The 18,442-nt window shown below is 37.5% G+C and overlaps 3 protein-coding genes across 3 annotated transcripts; 2 read left to right on the top strand and 1 right to left on the bottom strand.

Annotated features, from left to right (window-relative positions):
• Nucleotides 1–746: 746 nt before the first annotated feature.
• Nucleotides 747–3,611, top strand: terb2 (telomere repeat binding bouquet formation protein 2). Its single transcript, XM_041226946.1, has 8 exons — nucleotides 747–947; nucleotides 1,088–1,293; nucleotides 1,443–1,524; nucleotides 1,683–1,822; nucleotides 2,476–2,537; nucleotides 2,744–2,799; nucleotides 2,886–2,971; nucleotides 3,217–3,611. The coding sequence occupies exons 2-8, from the start codon at nucleotides 1,227–1,229 to the stop codon at nucleotides 3,366–3,368; spliced, it is 645 nt and encodes a 214-aa protein (XP_041082880.1). The 5' UTR covers nucleotides 747–947; nucleotides 1,088–1,226; the 3' UTR covers nucleotides 3,369–3,611.
• A 19-nt stretch (nucleotides 3,612–3,630) lies between these two features.
• On the bottom strand, nucleotides 3,631–8,911 carry si:dkey-1h4.4 (leucine-rich repeat-containing protein 1). Its single transcript, XM_041226945.1, has 4 exons — nucleotides 8,707–8,911; nucleotides 7,653–8,073; nucleotides 5,396–5,535; nucleotides 3,631–4,220 (listed from the first exon to the last, which is right to left on the bottom strand). Exons 1-4 carry the CDS (start codon nucleotides 8,860–8,862, stop codon nucleotides 4,131–4,133), a joined length of 807 nt encoding a protein of 268 aa, XP_041082879.1. The 5' UTR covers nucleotides 8,863–8,911; the 3' UTR covers nucleotides 3,631–4,130.
• A 1,164-nt stretch (nucleotides 8,912–10,075) lies between these two features.
• Nucleotides 10,076–18,326, top strand: sord (sorbitol dehydrogenase). The gene is made up of 9 exons (XM_041226596.1): nucleotides 10,076–10,387; nucleotides 11,699–11,732; nucleotides 11,956–12,120; nucleotides 12,595–12,754; nucleotides 14,137–14,255; nucleotides 15,686–15,751; nucleotides 15,982–16,157; nucleotides 16,889–17,010; nucleotides 17,872–18,326. Exons 1-9 carry the CDS (start codon nucleotides 10,334–10,336, stop codon nucleotides 18,035–18,037), a joined length of 1,062 nt encoding a protein of 353 aa, XP_041082530.1. The 5' UTR covers nucleotides 10,076–10,333; the 3' UTR covers nucleotides 18,038–18,326.
• The last annotated feature ends 116 nt before the right edge of the window (nucleotides 18,327–18,442 follow it).

Below are 18,442 nucleotides of genomic sequence, written 5' to 3' on the forward strand. Positions count from 1 at the left end.
CATGAATTAACACTGCTTGTAAATATAATGGTGAAATTCATCCAGCTTTTAAATGTCTTTTGCTTTTCAATTTACATTTCACCCAATCATTTTGAGTGGTGGCTAGACTATGAAAACATGTACTTAAATCACTCAAACAGACTTACCAGCAGTGTAAGAGTTAACTGAATATTTTAATATAGTTTTAAATAACTTTCATGATCAAGGCTTCCTAAGAGATGCATCAAAGACTCGAGCAAGCAACCAAAGCGTAGCTGTGATTTATTTTTATTTTTAAATAAAACGTCACAGAATTTGACTGATGCCTTATAATTGCCGTTTTATAGTTGTCATGAAAATGATCTCCTCTATATTTTATAGGCTGCTGCTATAAATCTACTGTATTATTCATAGGCTGTTGCTACAAACACAAGTTTAAAAAGCATATTTAAGACAATCGTCTCTAATTAAAAAAAAGCAGGACAATTAATAAATGCATCCAATGTGTGCAACTAGAATACAAAAAGCAATCTTACATTACTGCAAACATGGTAGGCAACACAGGAACGAGAACTACGCGCAAACGCACTAGACAAATGCAGGGTTTTATCTCACGCAACCTACAAATATAATGATCATTTAACAAACCTACGCAATTGTTTTTGTCAGTCCAAAAGTAGGGAACCAATGCGTTTCTGCAATTCAAAGGACGAACTCCAGAAACCCTGCCACGTGCGGATCTGACGCTTTCGCGGTCGTGTCACGAGATGAATGAGTGTTTAATACTCGTGTCGAATATGAATCGATTCTTGTGAACTTTCATTGAGGTGAATACAGTTAATAAATACTAACTAAATAAATATCGTAAAAAAGTTGGTGTGGTTTACCGAATTCGAAAACCATGGGAACCAATCCAGACAACGAGGCGTGCTAATTTCCAAACCCTGATTGAAGACGGCGATGGTGATGTAAGAGACCTTTGTAAGAAAGACATGGCAGAAAACCGCAGGAAAATATAATTAAGGGATTTTAAAACCATGCTGTTTAAAATAAAATACAAAGTAGTTAAAATAGACTGCAATAAATTGTCTGTTTCGTGTTGTTTCAGGATTCTTTAGCTTTCCAGACCACAGATTAACCGGAATTCCATTGCACTAGCAGCGCTCTTCACGAAGACTATAAGTGACTGAAGGATTTATTGAATATTTATTCTATGAATACAATTTACCTTGTTAGGGCGTGTTTTGATGATGTTTAAAAACAAAAAAGCCTGGTTTTCTCAGAGTGTAAGCAGGAGCGTATGTGATTTGTGGGGTAAGTAGTTTAGCATCGAGTCATTTCTTAAATATCAGATTTTATTGTCAACATATAATCTGATTGAGTATACTTTAAAGCTGTTTCTCAATAAATCATAAAAATAACTTGAGTTAACATATTTTTTTATACTATTTTTGTAATTTCAGTGGCTGAAGGTGGGATGATAACAAACTTGTTCACAGCAGACTATGTTTTCAGTGAAGATGCCGCCAACCCTGATACTCAAAGGTAATGTTATAATTTCCTATATATATATACATACACACACACACACACACACACACACACACACATATATATATATATATATATATATATATATATATATATATATATATATATATATATATATATATATATGTTTGTGTTAACTGCTCTTGTTCTAGGATTTACCAGAGTCTGGATTATGTGGAAAATAGGATTACAATTTTTCACGCCGCCTATCTTTCTGCCTGTGAGAAATCCAAAAACAATAGAGCTGTGTCTATGGGTCACTTTGTTCTCCCCCCAACCCATGTTCAGAAAGGTGTGTATACAAACAATAATAAAACAAGCTAGTGGTGTGTAATCCACTGACTGACATTGCAGGCTCAATCCGTCAGGACCCACATACCATCGGAGCTGTTCTTTTCGGTGGTGGTTTTCTGCAAACGTTGCCATTCCTGATGGTCAGTTTGGTCCATGCAGTTGCATGGGCACTCACTATCATGACCCTTGTGAAGTAACTCATATCCATCTGCTTTCCCATGCGTGTTTCTGAATAGTTGCTCACAAGTCTCACAAAGCTTTTATAGGTCTGGTTGTAGATCACGTGGCATGTCATTTAACCACCTGCATCTTCATACTCGCATACATTGCAGACTGGAATTTCTGATTATACATCTAAAATTTTTAGGGCAGTTACTGTATGAATATGTGTGTGTCTGTAATCAACAGAAGCAGACCTATATGTGTCAAAATGTTGTATTTTCAATGTTTGTACCTATGAACACATTGTTGTAGAAATGAAAGGTATGACAGATAAAGTGCACTCTGCTTCTAAAACAGACCCTCCTCATTAGAAACAACATTGTGTTTTCTGAGCTACTAGAGGTCTTCTGCTTCACATGAATAAATTAGGGAAAAGATAGAGTACTCCTAGTATTATTTTTCCACTCACTTTTAATAAATGTATTGCAGCTATAAAAGCAGAGTTTGGATGCTTTATTTGGGAGAAAGAGGATTGTTTTACTACAAAAGAAGTAAGTGTTCTTTAGTTTTGTTTTAGTGTTTGTATAATTTGCCTCATTTTATGTATAACAGTACAAGGCGTGTGATTCTTCATTTAGTTCATAGTGACTTACAGATATGCTACAGCAGTTCAAGAAATAGAAAAGTACTGCATGTGTTTTTATTAATATAAACTTTAAAAGGTATCTTCAAAACATTTTTATTTATCTTTGAACAGGTACCATGCAACAGGCTGACCCTGGTGAAAGGGAAGAAAAACAAATACTTGCGCAAGTCAGAAAATGATTACTTATAAAAACGTAACATAATAATTGCAGAAATTACAAATAGAAAATAATATTTGTTATTTTCTTTTACAGACAACAAAAATGTGGAATGAAAACCTCAGAAAGAGGCATGACGTGTTGTAATCTACAACAATACCCAGTGAATAATATGGTCACAGGTAACACCTCTTTTCATTCATTGTTAATTCACTGTTTGTATTAAAAACAAAGGCACAATTACATAACTTCTAATGATTACTAGAAAGCATGTAGATTTGTAAATAATTTGGTTAACATAAGGACATAAGTATCTTAAATTCTGCTAAAGAAAAAGTTTATTTAAAAAAAAGTGTGATCTAATTAAGTGAATAACAGCAATTATCAACAAAAGTAAATGAAATGTAACTCATGTTTGCTTTAACAGGTTACATCTTTATCGATGAAATGAAGAAATATTCAGGGGAGTTGCATGACTTCACTCCCGGAGATGCTGGCTATTCAGTGTGTAGAGCTCACTGTGAAAAATATATCTTACCATCTAGTAAAAACAGAAGGGACAGAATTCACACCAATTAAAATACACCAGAACTGATTCTCAGAAACTGTTTGAGTGTTCAATATGTAGTCCTGCAGTCTTGGAAAGTTTGTATACTCACTTTCTGTATGTTTTAGTTGCAGTAACAATTATTTTAACTGAAGTTACTCAAGGCAGGTTTTTATTTTTTGTTTAAAATATTGCAAAGTTTTAGTAAATGACATGTAAATCAGCCTGCATGTATTGTTTATTGATGATTTTTTTAAATCATAAGTAAATGTTGATTCATATTCATACACTAGTGCTTATTTCTTAAAGTTCCCTTAACTATATCATCTATGTGTTTTTATTTGTATTTTTTAAATGTTTATACATTTGAAACCAATATTGTATGGCCCTTTTTGGCTCGCAAGTAGGCAAGGTGTTTTAGTTTAAATGTACTCAACTGCTTCTATTGTACAGATGAAAAATATAGCCATAATGCCCTGGACAAACACATTTAATTCAGTTTCTCACCACAAATACATAACAAAATATATATGTACATGTTCAGTTTAAAAACGGACTCAGTATAACAGTATTGGAAAATAAATATTCAGAAACAGATTAATGAAATAGCATTAGTGGACTGACTAATCCTGCAGAAAAGTAACAGAGATAATGCAGAGGTCCAAGTCGCAGAAACCTTTAACACTCGACACATCTGGGTGGGTCAGTCTGTATTTGTGATACAAATAAGATCGGGTCGGTCCTTGCTAATGCAACTGCATTCTTATATTTGCCATTTTATCAGACTGTATTGGTCATCCTAATATAACTTCTTCCTCATTAGTATCTTCAAGACTTGATAATACCGTTTCATTTGCTTTTCCCAGTAATATGAAGTCCAAACCCTAGAAAAATAAATACATGCCAAAAACAGTTATCTCAGATAAAAAAAGGCATTTCATTCTGATAGTAATGTTATTTCCGAAATTTAAAAAAAGTATAATACTGTACCGAGGTTGCCCAGTGGGTTCCCAGAAAATTCATTTATAAATAACAACTACATTTGTTTTACTAAAAGTGGTCTTTCAATGTTGTGGAGAGACTGACCTTGTGATTCAGACTATATACATCATATTTTCATCCCAGTACAAGTTTGCAATCTGCCTTCTATTTTTATAGTACATTTCATACTGATATCCCCAAATTAATTATTTATTATTTAGATTCCACTGCTCAGTATCTGACAACTGTCCTTTAAATAAAAGATGATTTTCACAAAATTTCCACTAGATGGCAAACTTAGCTCAAGTGTGTATCTAAAAAATAAATAAATAAATAAATTAGCATTAACTCCCTCTCCTCTGTTTTTTATTAAAACATTAATAAATAACCTGGCCCCTTTGGTACACATCACTTCATATGGTTGAGATGATCGTTAAAATAGGCCTTTTTCTTTAAATTTCCACGGAACTCCAGAAGCTAGCATTTGTCACAGTTAATCTAATAAACAGCATAAACTCTTCAAATGTATCACTTGGCGTTTTTATACATGTGAAATGTTTCTAGTCAGATACCACTTATTTTTATTTGCAATTTTTTACTTTTGTGAAAAAATGATCAGGTATTTCAATCCCATGCCTCCAGGGGAGGTAATACCTCGACTAGTGTTTGAGACCACACAGCCATGATCACCTAACAGTTTTCATTATTGATTACTTGTACCACGCCATAAGCCCCTAGTGGCCATGTTGGTAACTAAGCATTACCTTAAAAAAAGACATTTAATATAACTACACAATTGATACTCTTCTGCATATGAAAACACTCGTACTAAAACTGCCTAAGGAAGACCTGACCAGTACTCCTGTGCATATCAAAACAGTCCTGTGCTCTGACCTGACCTCTAATGTTGCATTAAAAAGTGGTGGCTGTTTGTCTGTTTACTAAAAGCACCCACTTGCAAAAGTGCACAACTCACAATTTCATTTGGTTTGCAAAATTCTATCAATTTATATTCACAAGTCTTCTATTGAGGAATTACAGAAATAAGCGATTGACATAACTGGATATGTATCCTTACCTTCCAATGACTAGGTCTTCTTGTGAGTGGGTTTTCTCGGAGATCTAATTTAGTCAAACTTGTTAATCCAAGGATCCTGTCATCTGGCAGTGATCTAATGTAGTTGCACTTCATATAAATGACAAGAAGACTTGGCATGTCTATAAAATAAACGTAGGTATTTTACTTCATCTATTTCAGCACTGAGTAACTTTACAGACTTTTTAAGATAATAAATCAAATGAGAACAATAATGAGTAGAGATATACATATTTGCATATTAGATTGCTGGTCTCCTGTTTTGGTTAGACTTTGCTTAGTGGCCAGCAGTGCTGAAATCTTGCAATCAATGAAGACTATGGGAGAATGGTGTGCATGCAGCCCCACACCTCGATCATTAACACTGGTTTTACAACAACACTCTACCCCAATATATTCTTTTACATGCACTGTAACCTTACAAGCTGCTTTTATTCAATAACACAATAAGAGCATGTTAACCTGGAACATTTTCAATACAGTATACCTTAACAGCTGTACTTGGTGCAAAATTAGTTTTGAGCGTGTTTTAAAAATATTGGTTAAATATACAGGTAGTGGACAAAAAAACTGAAACACCTGGGTAAATGAGGGACACCAAGTAATTGAAAGCAAGGGCTTCCACACAGGTGTGGCTCATGCGTTAATTAACCAAATATCATCCCAGCATGCTTAGGGTCATGTATAAAAATGCTGGAAAGGCCTGGTTGCCTATAATTATGGCTAGCATGGCTGCAAGAGGAGACCTCAGTGACTTTGAAAGAGGGGTGATTGTTGGGGCGCATTTTTGGCAGGACCTTCAGTGACCAAGACAGCTCAACTTGCTGATGTTTCACGAGCAACAGTGTCTAAGGTGATGTCGTCATGGAACTCTGAGGGAAAGACATCATCAGCAAAGGGCAACAGTGGACGGAAGCGCATACTCCAGGATTGTGATATCTGTGTATTAATTTGTGCAAGGCAAAACAGGTGAGCAACTGCAGATCAATTAACTGCAAATTTCAACCTGTGGCGCAAGCAGCCAGTTTCATCAAAAACGGTCCACCGAGAACTCCACAGAGTGGGATACCATAATCGGGTTGCAGTGCACAAACCGCTCATCACACCTGGTAATGCACGTTTGCGAGTCCAGTGGTGCAAAGAGCACAGGCAATGAACTACCGAGCAGTGGAGAAATGTGATATGGTCAGATGAATCATCCTTCACCATGTTCTCGACAAATGGACGAGTGCACGTGTGGTGCCAACCTAAAGAACTCTACAGCCTTGAATGCTTGATTCCAACAGTGAAGGGTTCTGGTGGTTTCGTAATGTTGTGGGGCGCATTTTCCTAGCATGGTTTGAGTGCACTCATTCCCTTAGAAGGCAACTAATGGCACTGAGTGATCATCTTCACCCCATGTTGCAGCATTTCTTTCCTGTCGGGGGGTGTCTTTCAGGATGACAATAACCTCATCCACAGAGCATGTGTCGTCGAAAAGTGGCTTGATGAGCATGACACTGATGTTATCCATATGTCATGGCCTTCTCAGTCACCAGATCTGAACCCAATCGAGCATTTATGGGATATTCTGGAACGACGCCTGAGTCAGTGTTTTCCACCTCCATCAACCAGGCGTGAGTTGATTGAATTTCTTGTGGAAGAATGGTGCCACATTCCTCCTGCAGAATTCCAGAGGTTGTTAGACTCTATGCCACAGCGCATACAGGCCGTACGTGGTGACCCAACGCCCTATTAGGTGTTTCCATTGGTGTTTCCATTTTTTGTCCACTATATATATTTGCATAGCCTGATTACCCATAATTCTACAGATATTGCTTGCTCTCATCTTAACTCAAAAGCGCTATATATATATATATATATATATAGATAAACTCAAATCAAACTTGCATTTGTTTATAAAATGACTAATGACTTTCTCAAGAAAATAACTAAAGAAAATAACATTATCATGGGCCATATTGCCAATGTTTACATAGTCACTTGTTTACTCATCAGTATGTACTGGACAGTGGTTTATTCATAGCACCTGATACAAGAGACTTAATGAGTAAGTTATTATTGATTTTCATCTGCATGGCATCAACTACAATGGGTTTTTTCCCAGTGCAGTATTGTTTCCAGGAAACATGCAACAAAATCAAATTGCAAAGAAAACATCAGTATGGGATTGGTATCGCTAAAAAGCACGTACCAATATGTAAATTATAGGTGTAGCGACATTTCTGACATCACTGACCTGACAGAGATTCCGGAACTTGTTCAAATTTGTTTCCATCCAAGTTCAAGTATGCCAAAGCTTCAAGGTTCATGAAATTCTTTGGAAGATCACTCAGTTCATTGTTGGCTAGGTTTAACCATTGGAGAGCTTTTAGCTGCACAAACTCAGTGGGCAGCGTGGCAATGTGGTTATTGCGTGCTCCTATTTTCTGGAGTTGTCTCAGTTTCCAGAGAGAAGAGGGTAAGGAGATCAGGTTACAGCCCACAGCCCATAGTTCTCGAAGTTCACTCAACTCCCCAATCTCTTCTGGGAGTATAGAGACTGGATTATGGCTAAGGCTCAGGTAGGTTAGATAACAGAGAGATCCAATGCCACTGGGTAACAGAGTCAGCTGGTTTTGATCAAGAACCAATTCCTCTAGTTTCTTCAAAGTCAGAACCTAAACCAAAGAAACACAATGCTTGTTTGTAATGAATGTATATACTGTTAATCTGTTTTTGTACACTGTAAATATAATGTGCTGTAAATACTTTGTGCCTACTTTCTTTGTGCACAATTTGTAGGTTTGCATGTATCTGAGCAATAGTAAAATTTTCACAAAGCTCAGAAAACACTGATGTAGGTATTCATTTCTGCATGATTTGTTTTATTTGCTGTATGACTGAAACAGAACTGTTAGATACAGAATCTGTTAAAATAATTACATATTTATCCTCTACTAAATATGGGACATGCATTGGCATCATCACAAAGTAAATATTATAAAGGAAGTGGGCAAACATAATATTATGCAACTGTACCGAGGCAGCTTTTGCACATACGAATTGGTAACCTTAAATCGTTATCCTTATGGTCCTACTAGTGCTATCTTATCAAGATACTGGAGATCACTAAGGAGGTGGAAAGTCAGGAAAAAGCTTGGACTAAAAGACTTGAACTACTGAACTGAGTCAGTCAGCATTGCCTTGATACAACAAAGGCATATATCAATATTTAAATATTAAACCTGGCAAAACAAAATGTAAAACAAAAATGCAAAACGTTTAATAAATATATAGTGTCCCTTTCTTACCTCAGTTGGTGGCAAAAGGAGTTTATTGTCATTTAGAAAGAGCTTTTTTAATTGTGTCAGTTGAGAAACAGAGGGTGGCAATACTTTAAGTTCACGATGACTTAGGTTTAACAGCTCGGACTGTTTACAAAGAGCTTCCAAAAGCAAGGCATTCATTGTGGTTTAAAGCTTTTCCAAGACAGCCCAGCATGCACAAGGAAGATCCTCATCACTGCAACAAAGAAGAAATGCAGTTTCTTTAGTGTGGTAACAATGGGACATACAAGTATTGTCACCCTGTGATATTAAAACATTGAAATCCTAACTGGAGCTAGTCTGGCTTATGGACCAAGAACATTTCAACATGTTATCAACATGAATTATATGCTACTCGGGTGAATGACATTGCAATTAGCAGAACAGAGTTTGAATAAGTGGTAATTTGATGTATTCATCAGACACTGAACGGGCACATCAAAGAAATCATGTCACTAGATCCCAAAGTCTCTTGGGATTGGAAACAGATTTCTTCCTATGAAGAAAACAAATATCAGCAATAATCGAGGTATGCATGGTTGGTCTACTATTGCCAAGAACTTTTATGACTTTGTAGAGACATTCATTAGTGACTTCTGTTAACATCATGCTGGGGTATTGGTTGTGTTTTGTTCCAGGGCTAAGGAAAGGATTTAAAAATAACTAACTGATAGATTTTCTCACTAATTACTGTTTAATGTAAAGTAAATCGTGTAAAGTAAATTACTAACAATTAATTAACATTGGGTAATTTTATATGCATTCTGAGACCAAAAAGGTCAAAGCTCAAATTTCAGGGTAATGCATTTTAACTTTTTTGTTTGTCTGAAAAAAATGACTGTACACTGAATTCTGTTTATACTGAAACAGTGTTTTTAGTTGTTTATTTTTTTAAGAAAAAAAAAAAAAACTTAACTGCATATACATTTTAAACATAATGCAACACAGATCTAAAAATGTCTATTAATTTCCAGAAAAACACTGTAAACTATTTTTTTTTTTTTTTTTTTTTTTTTTTTGGTAAATTCAGATTCTGGGTTGAGGGGACCCCCCCCCCCCCCCCCCCAAGTGGGAGTTAGTTACAAAGAGTCTGTATTTACCAAAGTTCCACAAAACGTGCAAATTGTTACCAGTGGTTTTTATATATAGAAAACGCATTACGTGCATTAATTACATAAACTTTTTGATCAACGCGGAAAGTAAACTTGTTTTGTTATTCTGCTACATTGATGGTAAGAGTTCAGCGTATGTATCATTAGAATACTTACATTGAAACATCTCTGTTAAAAAGTTCTCAGGTATATCCACGTTTTATCGTCAATATTTTCAGCAGCGCCGTTCACGTTCCCATAGTAACCAATTACCCTTAATTTCCGTCCGTCCCAGAATCATATCCGAGATGTATATATATATATATATAAAAGATCGGGTTAAACTAAAAACACCGATGAACTTTAAACCCGACGAGCTAGTTAATGAAAAACAGGAAAGTAAGGCCAAGGGCGCTTACAGTTTTTGCAAGTGCAGCAGAATTTTACAGGCGAAAGAAAGGACAGCAAATTGAAATACGCCAGTGATTTTTGATTGTTAGTTTTGCTCTAGGCCGTTGGAAATGGATCAAGACAATCTTTCCGTGGTCGTACATTCTGCTGGAAACCTCAGACTGGTAACACCATCTTATTACAGAATGTACTTTCACTAATCAAAAGTAACACCGGTGGATTTTTTTTATCGTTTATTTCGTTGAGAATAGTGCAGTTATACTGGGGAGGCTGTAGTTTATGGCAAGCCGTTTTAACAATACTGGTATTAGTAATGTATTGCTGATATCAGCAATTCAATTTTTGATATCAACAATTTTCAATGTTATTTTTTGATATCAAAAATAGAACTGTTGATACAGGAAATAGTACCTTTTATTTTGATTTCAACAATTGTATTTCCGGTATCAACAATTATATTTTTGATTTCAAGAACTTTAGCACGTTCTGCATTCAGAATGCTTTAGCTGAACATTATTACTTCTGTCTTAATTATTTGAAACTATATAAGCCTTGCGCGTTCCAGTCCTGCCTGGAAGTGCATTTTCTATTACTGGCTCGAAAAACATTGTCCATGTCACGAGAATTCTCAGACATTTTGCCAAATACAGAACATACAGACTGTGTGTAACTAATCGCCTAATTGGTATGCATTTCTGATAACAAGAAAGCAAACCGAATGCTCATTAGTATGCATTTCTGATGTCAAGCATTCAAACCGGAAGCTCATTAGTATGCTTTTTTTTAATATCAAGAGTGGCATTTCTGATATCAAAAATACGATTACCAATACTGATCTCAAATGTCATTCTTGATATCAGAAGTGCTCGACTTACTATCACCCCATAAATTAATACACACCTGGGAATGCACGTGTCAGGAAATATAACCCTCAGCTTGTTTGCACTACAATCTGCAATAAATATACCGAATGTTTAACTCAGTTATCTGAACTACTTCAGAGTTTCTATATCCACAGGAAATACAATAACCCTGTTTGATACACACGATAGGCAAATAGTTGTATATATTTGCCTATTGTTTTTTGTTCCTTTCCCAAGACATCTTTTTAAAAGACTTGTACAAACGTTACAGTAAATCGAATTTGTTTTGATTAAAGTTTGCCATGTAAAACATTGAGCAATTGTAAAATAAACAGGGCGTTCAACTTTCATAGGCACAATATGGTTGCGCTTGGAAGGCTTTGAACATTTCAAGTGGAATGAACATGTTATCTGATGCCATGCCTTTTATCTTTAACTTGGGAACAGCCAATAGCAAATACTTCATAGCTGATAAAATTGGATCAGTTAGATCAATCCATTTTAGTTTAGTAAATTGTGTTTAGTAAAATAATAATTAAGCACATGGAATGATTGTCATAAACACTTTTTAGAAATGCTAATAGTTTTTTTTGTTGTTTTTGATTTTTACAGGAAAATCGTCCAGTTCCTGAACCAGGACCAAATGGTAGGACACAATATGTATATTTCCGTTTCTAAAATCATGTTTTTCTTTTCCGTACTTTTAATTGCAGCACTGTTTATGATATTGACGCAAAAACTGGCTATGAAAAAGATCTACTGAAAGTTTGTGCATGTGGCTTGTTTCCCAGCCAGCAATAGAAATTGGTGGTCTGTAACAAAAAAAAGTTTGCTGCACTAACGGTTTCCTGCCTGACCTGTGTCATCAGAGGTCCTACTGCGGATGCACTCTGTTGGTATCTGTGGCTCTGACGTTCATTACTGGCAGCACGGCAGGATCGGAGACTTTGTGCTGAAGAAGCCGATGGTACTGGGACACGAGGCCTCAGGACAGGTTCTCAAAGTGGGATCCGCTGTGCGGCATCTCAAACCAGGTCAGTCATAACTGGAACTCTATTCCTGTTCTACGCACTCCTGCGTTCAGATACAAGTTTAAGAACAGTCCGCTTTCAATAGACCCTGATTAGCACTGAGCTTGGATTACCATCCTTAGGTAGTCTAAGATGACTGAAACTAGCTATGTGCCTATGCTAAATCTATTGACTTTTGTATTAACTTTTTTTTGTTACCCAGTGTCCGAGATATTTGACAGTGAGAAAATAGTCATTAAATAGGTATGGGCACATACTCTAGGCAGTAAAGGGTTAACTGGTTAAAAATTCCCAGTATTAATATGGTAAAACAAATCGTATGACTGGAAGTGATGCTGCTCTTCTACAAACTCCAGAGTCACAGAAATGGGGACATAGTCAGATCCATACTGACTACAGAAATCCCCGCCCAGCCCTGAGCTGTAAGAGGAGCTTCCACTAATAGAATGGCCTTGTACATGTCTTTGTTTCCTACAGGGGACAGAGTTGCCATTGAGCCGGGAGTACCTCGAGAAATCGACGAGTTTTGTAAAAACGGTCGTTACAACTTGTCCCCTACCGGTTTCTTCTGCGCCACACCTCCGGATGATGGGAACCTTTGCAGATACTATGTTCACAATGGCAACTTCTGTTATAAGTATGTTTCTCACAAATGTGTTACTCCTGCAGCTTGCTCATAAAATGGACAAATGCAAGACTTTACATACAAAGCGTCAGAGCAGAATGAAACACATTGCACTCTCATACAGAACAAACATCAACTTTAAATAGTTGGTTTTGTCAGATTCTGGGTTAATACAGCAGCATAGTACAGTGCACTCCGTTTATAAGGATCACATCTGTCCCGGATGATTTGATTCTTACAAGCTGTTGATTCTTAAAAATGGACGATATGGTTACTGTGGTGCAGAATCAGTATGTTAGTATGAGACTGATGAGGCTTGTTCCCTGCAATGTAATGGGTTGACCACTAGATGCACCGCCACGAAAAATCCACAGCTGCTTTTAACGAATTTAAGGTCATGGTCAATTGGTCAACTGTTTGTTAAAGTTAATGGCACCTTGATAAAAAGGGCTTAGCAGACAACTTTGTGGTGGGGGTTAGAGGAGTAAGGAAGCAGAAGAAAAAGAAACCAAAATGTGAGTAAGAGATCTAGTGTTTGTTCCACACAAGCATTGTTTACTTAGTGCTCCAGCTGAGAGTTTGGTTTATTTTGTTTTTAGCGGTTGTTTCGCCACCGCAGTGTAAGAAAAATAAAACTGTAAATTAAGACTCCAGCCTGATCACGAACACTACCTCAGCTACATCACATTACAATTAACAAATCGGTACACAAATGTCAATGGCGCTCAATTACTGATGGCAAAACAAGTACTCGTGGGTAAGCAGCTTGTTATATGATCACGAGGCTGCAGAATCCTATTTTACTACAGTATACTTGAGGAGCGAATGTCTCGCAAGGGTGCCTAGTTTAACTGTCAATGTTTATTCACTTTATTGAAACTAATTTTTACTAACAGAGAACACAGAAAAACGTACCTGCACAATGCAATGTCGCAGCCACTCGCTGATTTAAACAAACCAGTGTTTCCTGCATCATCTGTGCACAATCCACACTGCGTACGTGCCTAATCACGCAAGATGTGATCAAATTCAAAAACAGCTCTATTTACTGTACACGTCATTGCATGTGATCAATGACTCTTCTAAACAGATTGCTTGATTCTTACAAGCAGATTATTTTACATAATCTGGTTGGTATAGGAATGATTTTGTCCCGGTGGTTCAGTGATTCTTGTAAACGTAGTGCACTGTATTAAAGAAACTAGGGATAGTGAGTGGCTGCATCTGTTCAGGTTGCACATTACAAGGAGCTCTACAGACAGCCAACTGTTAAATCTGCTAAGGAGCATGAAGCAATTGTGGTAACTCTAACGGTTCCTGGCCTGCGTTAAATAAAATATACAGGAGTACCCCGACATATTTTGATGGCTGTTTTTCCTTATGTCTTGTCCCAGGCTTCCAGACAACGTGACCTTCGAGGAAGGAGCTTTGATCGAGCCACTGTCGGTTGGAATCCATGCTTGCCGGAGAGCCGGGGTCACTCTGGGCAGTACAGTCTTTGTCTGTGGAGCAGGTGGGTCATGGTGGGACACAGCTGTTCAGAGTGAACACTAACTGAGATGCAGGGAAAACTTACCATTTTATTAGAGCATATGTTCACATTGCTTGGCACCATGCTGCGAGTGGTTCATTACACGTGTTTTGACACAGATCAGTCTCCCAAAGAATGCAAGAGGAGTCGGTCTAACTGTTAAGAGTGCGGGTCCCTGTGAGAGGCCATGTCACTCTTCGTACATCCATTTCAAAGAGACGTTATTCCCTTGCAATGGAAAAGGGTAAAACAAAGCATTGTTTCTTCCCTCCACAATTGTTTAGGCTTGCAGGCCAGGTAAAACCTTAGATTTCTTGCCATGCCCACTAGACTGCATTTTGCGTAGTATTTTAAAAGCTTTCTGAGGTATAGAGTTACTGATACGCATCTACTTCAGGTGGGAGCTGTGGAGCTGGCAGCCAGCGGACGTTTACAGTTTCTGCTTGTAAAAGGAACAGTAACGTTCATTGAATGGATTACACCCACTTGGGAGGGTTCAGCAAACGCAGGATTCATTGTCTATGAAAAAACACCAAAAAACGGGAATGGTGTACAGTTGCACATAGCATTGGAGGCAATTGGATACATTGTTTTAAATGATAAAAAGTTTTAAGATGGTACCCACCTCCCCCCCCTTTATTGTGATTGACATTGGATGAACGTGTCTAGGAAGTTGATGTCCAATCTTGACTGAATGAAATGTCTTGGACATTGGATTTCTTAACAGGTTTAAATTAATGCAATCAAGTGATTAAAACACAGGATTCTCTGCGCTTTGATTTGGGTGTTGCTTCTGCAGGAGGTGACTCAGTCTGAAATGACAGCCTTGTGATACGGTTGGTAAATAACACAAACTGTACATGGTCAGAAAAGAAAAATCATCATGACGAGCAGACTTTGCTTTCAAAGCTACTTCCATTCAGTGACTAATGGCAGAGAAAGTGATAGTAAAGCAAGCTGTTGTGGCAGAAAGTTTTACACAGACACACAAGTTGTTGTTTTTGAGAGTTAAAAGGTCAGGCGGCTAAATTAAAGTGCATGAGTTTGGTTTTAAAGGAACACAGAGTAAATCAAGACACATGGATACAGTAATGTGGTGGATTTGTCAATGTATTTACAGCTAAATGCAATTTGCACCTTTAAAATAAAATATGTTACATCAGTATTAACACACAACTTAGCCACACCTAAAAAAAAAAAAAAAAAAAAAAAAGTTGAAAGACTTTTAAAAGTGGTGCAGATTTTATTTTTTACGCTGAGAAATCTGGTCTAGTGGGCCTGTTTCTACTGCTATTATTCTAGTGTAAAATCTGTCATGTAATTACCTAGAAGGAAAGACGGAATTAGGAAAGTCTTTTTTCTTACTGTACTTGGAAATGTAATCCAGAAATGCCTTTTCTGTATTTTCCCAGGACCCATTGGACTTGTATCTCTACTTGTTGCAAAAGCGATGGGAGCTTCACAAGTTGTAATAAGCGGTAAGTATTGTGATTTGGTTGGTTTCTCCAGTTTTTATTTCAAGGTTTGTAATATTATACTATATTACTATACGACTGTAGAGATCTATTAATTGAATAGACCTTGTAGTCTTAAGCTGATCTTTATCGGATTCTAAATAATTCCTACATTTTCTATATCAATGTTCAGAGCACTGTACCTTTACAAGTTTCCGATCGCATCAGTGTTTTTCATTTTGTTCGTGTTCAAGATCTGTCTGCCGATCGGCTGAAGAAAGCCACAGAGTTGGGGGCTGATTTTGCTGTGCAGGTGCAAGGAGAGACACCACAGGAATTGGCCCAGAAAGTGGAGGCTTTGCTGGGCTGCAAGCCAGAGATCACTATTGAGTGTACCGGAGCGGAATCCTGTATCCAGACTGGCATTTATGTAAGCGCTTAAGGTGGTTCACTCTTAAACTGACCAAACTAACAGTAACTGGCTCCCTGTTAACGTAAAAAGCAGAGTTTCATAGAGACCTTTAAACTGCTTCGTCTTCATCTTACTATATTCTGAGTCATGAATATTGCTGTTTCCCATAGCTCTTATTTTGTCAACAGTGCAAGAACGTTCTTATTACGCACCCTCTGATCCGCAAAATCTAATGGATTATATGGGATGCTTCCTGCATCCCACCTGGCTGCTTATATTCCAGTGTCATAGTGTTAGTTCACCCAATGGTTCATGTCTCATTTCATTCATGGGTGCTCAGAATAGTCGGTTTCACAATAATAGTAAGCCTTTTTATAAGCTCAGTAACACACTTGTGTGGGTTGTACTGATAACTGCATCACTACAACCTACACCTTTTCGTGAGTTATTGCTTACAAATATACTCTTTGGATTTTAAATTGGAGTTTAATAAGAAAGCTGAAGATGGTTGCCAAATCGGTCCATCATTTTTAAAGGTATGTGAGGCTAATCTGATGGCAAAAGATAATGTTGAAAAACTGCTTAAACCCGATTTAGATCACCAAGTGTGCGTATTGAAAAAAGGGGCTATGAAAAAAAAAATGTGAACTGCCCCTTTTAAAAACAACGCTGACCTAAATCATGATTTGAACCCCCTCCCCCGGTCAGGTTACCCAGATGTTGAATTGAACCCCTTGTTTCTCTCCCAGGCGACTCGCTCAGGGGGGGTTGTGGTGCAGGTTGGCCTAGGTCCGGAGATGGTGACTGTCCCCTTAGTGAATGCAGCTGTGAGAGAGGTGGACATCAGAGGCATCTTTAGATACTGTAACACGTAAGCCCTCTTGTTTACACACATTATTTCCTGCAGTGCACCCTCCACATCAACCAGCGCACTTGAAATCACAACTCAAAACCCAGATTCAAGGTCTGCTGCTCCCAATCTGAGAGGCGTTTCGTTATTTCCTGATGTAGTGTTGACATAAATTATTTTAACATGATGCATGTTGTCATTTATACTTAATACAAGATGCAAGTGAGCTAAAGGTAGACTTTGCATTGTAACACCGGTATTGAGATTACTGGGAAGTGTATCAGTCACGCCACGATACTAAGATCATTTTTCTACTTATTTGCTCCACCCTTCTTCAAAAATAAATTCATTCACAACGAATGCACAATTTTGAACGATATGTGCAAGCTCTGTCATCCTCAAACTTCTCCTTTTTAGTTGGTTTCATATCTTGTAATTGCCTCCATTCATTCTCTGAATGTTCTGTACGCACAGCACCCTCTCTTACTAATCACTGTATCTCCTGATTCCAAACCTTCTCTATGACCCTACAGACCTCGACCAGGTGATAAGGGAACAATGACAAACTCGTCATCCCATCACTGGCTCTTTTCTGTATAAAATGATTCCACAGAGAATGCTTTTCACCCAAGAATAACAGTGCTCCCAGAGTCATATTCCTAAAAATCATAAAATGTACTGTATAATGTTTAAAGGTTGAACCTGGTTTACACTTCACTGACACCAGACATTTGAAACCTGGAGTTTCATGGCAGTCACGATGTAAGCCCCAGATAAGCCATTCAGACATCCCATTTGATATCCGTCCTTTCACCTATGTGGTTTAGGGGAAAAATAAAACTGTGTAATGCTGGCTTTTCATTTGTGTGTTTTGTGCTTCAGATGGCCGATGGCAATCGCAATGCTTGCTTCCAAGAAAGTGGATGTGAAGCCCCTGGTCACCCATCGCTTCCCGTTGGAGCAGGCTCTTGAGGCGTTTGAAACAACAAGGAAAGGGCTGGGAGTCAAAGTGATGCTCAAGTGTGACAAGAGCGATCAGAACCCGTGAAGGGAGCGCAGTAGAAAGCCAACAGACACAATGCAGAGGGAGTCTTGAGACTAGAATAACTTTATGCTTATGATTGAGAAATTGAGCCAGATGTCACAGTGAATCGACTTGTCCTAAACATTATCAGTGCAGCTTTTTGCAGATTCATGTGTAAATGGGGCTTCTAAATTTAGATTCATAAATGTCATTGTGAATTCTAGAGGAATGTAATTGCATGTTATAAGAAATGCATCACCTTATTGGTTTGCTAATTAGTGTGCTTTGCAAGAACAGGGGACATAACTCGGGCTTTTTTATTGTGACAAATCCATCAAGCAGATATGAGAATGAATTCTGATAACACAGCAAATCTGCCCCTGCATCATTCTTGACTGTAAGAATCGTAAATGTCATGTTGAACATTGC

The sequence above is a fragment of the Polyodon spathula genome, chromosome 24 (genome assembly GCF_017654505.1).
Source record: "Polyodon spathula isolate WHYD16114869_AA chromosome 24, ASM1765450v1, whole genome shotgun sequence".
In the NCBI taxonomy this organism is placed as follows: Eukaryota; Metazoa; Chordata; class Actinopteri; order Acipenseriformes; family Polyodontidae; genus Polyodon; species Polyodon spathula.

Coding starts and splice junctions, on each gene's coding strand:
- si:dkey-1h4.4 (XM_041226945.1), bottom strand. CDS start 8,862: ATGAATGCCTTGCTTTTGGAAGCTCTTTGTAAACAGTCCGAGCTGTTA. Junction 8,074..8,706: donor TCCTTTTGCCACCAACTGAG/GTAAGAAAGGGA, acceptor TCTTTGGTTTAG/GTTCTGACTTTGAAGAAACT. Junction 5,536..7,652: donor AGTTCCGGAATCTCTGTCAG/GTCAGTGATGTC, acceptor TTTATTTTATAG/ACATGCCAAGTCTTCTTGTC.
- terb2 (XM_041226946.1), top strand. CDS start 1,227: ATGATGTTTAAAAACAAAAAAGCCTGGTTTTCTCAGAGTGTAAGCAGG. Junction 1,823..2,475: donor CCCAACCCATGTTCAGAAAG/GTGTGTATACAA, acceptor AATGTATTGCAG/CTATAAAAGCAGAGTTTGGA. Junction 2,972..3,216: donor AGTGAATAATATGGTCACAG/GTAACACCTCTT, acceptor TTGCTTTAACAG/GTTACATCTTTATCGATGAA.
- sord (XM_041226596.1), top strand. CDS start 10,334: ATGGATCAAGACAATCTTTCCGTGGTCGTACATTCTGCTGGAAACCTC. Junction 10,388..11,698: donor CTGCTGGAAACCTCAGACTG/GTAACACCATCT, acceptor TGATTTTTACAG/GAAAATCGTCCAGTTCCTGA. Junction 17,011..17,871: donor ATCTTTAGATACTGTAACAC/GTAAGCCCTCTT, acceptor TTTGTGCTTCAG/ATGGCCGATGGCAATCGCAA.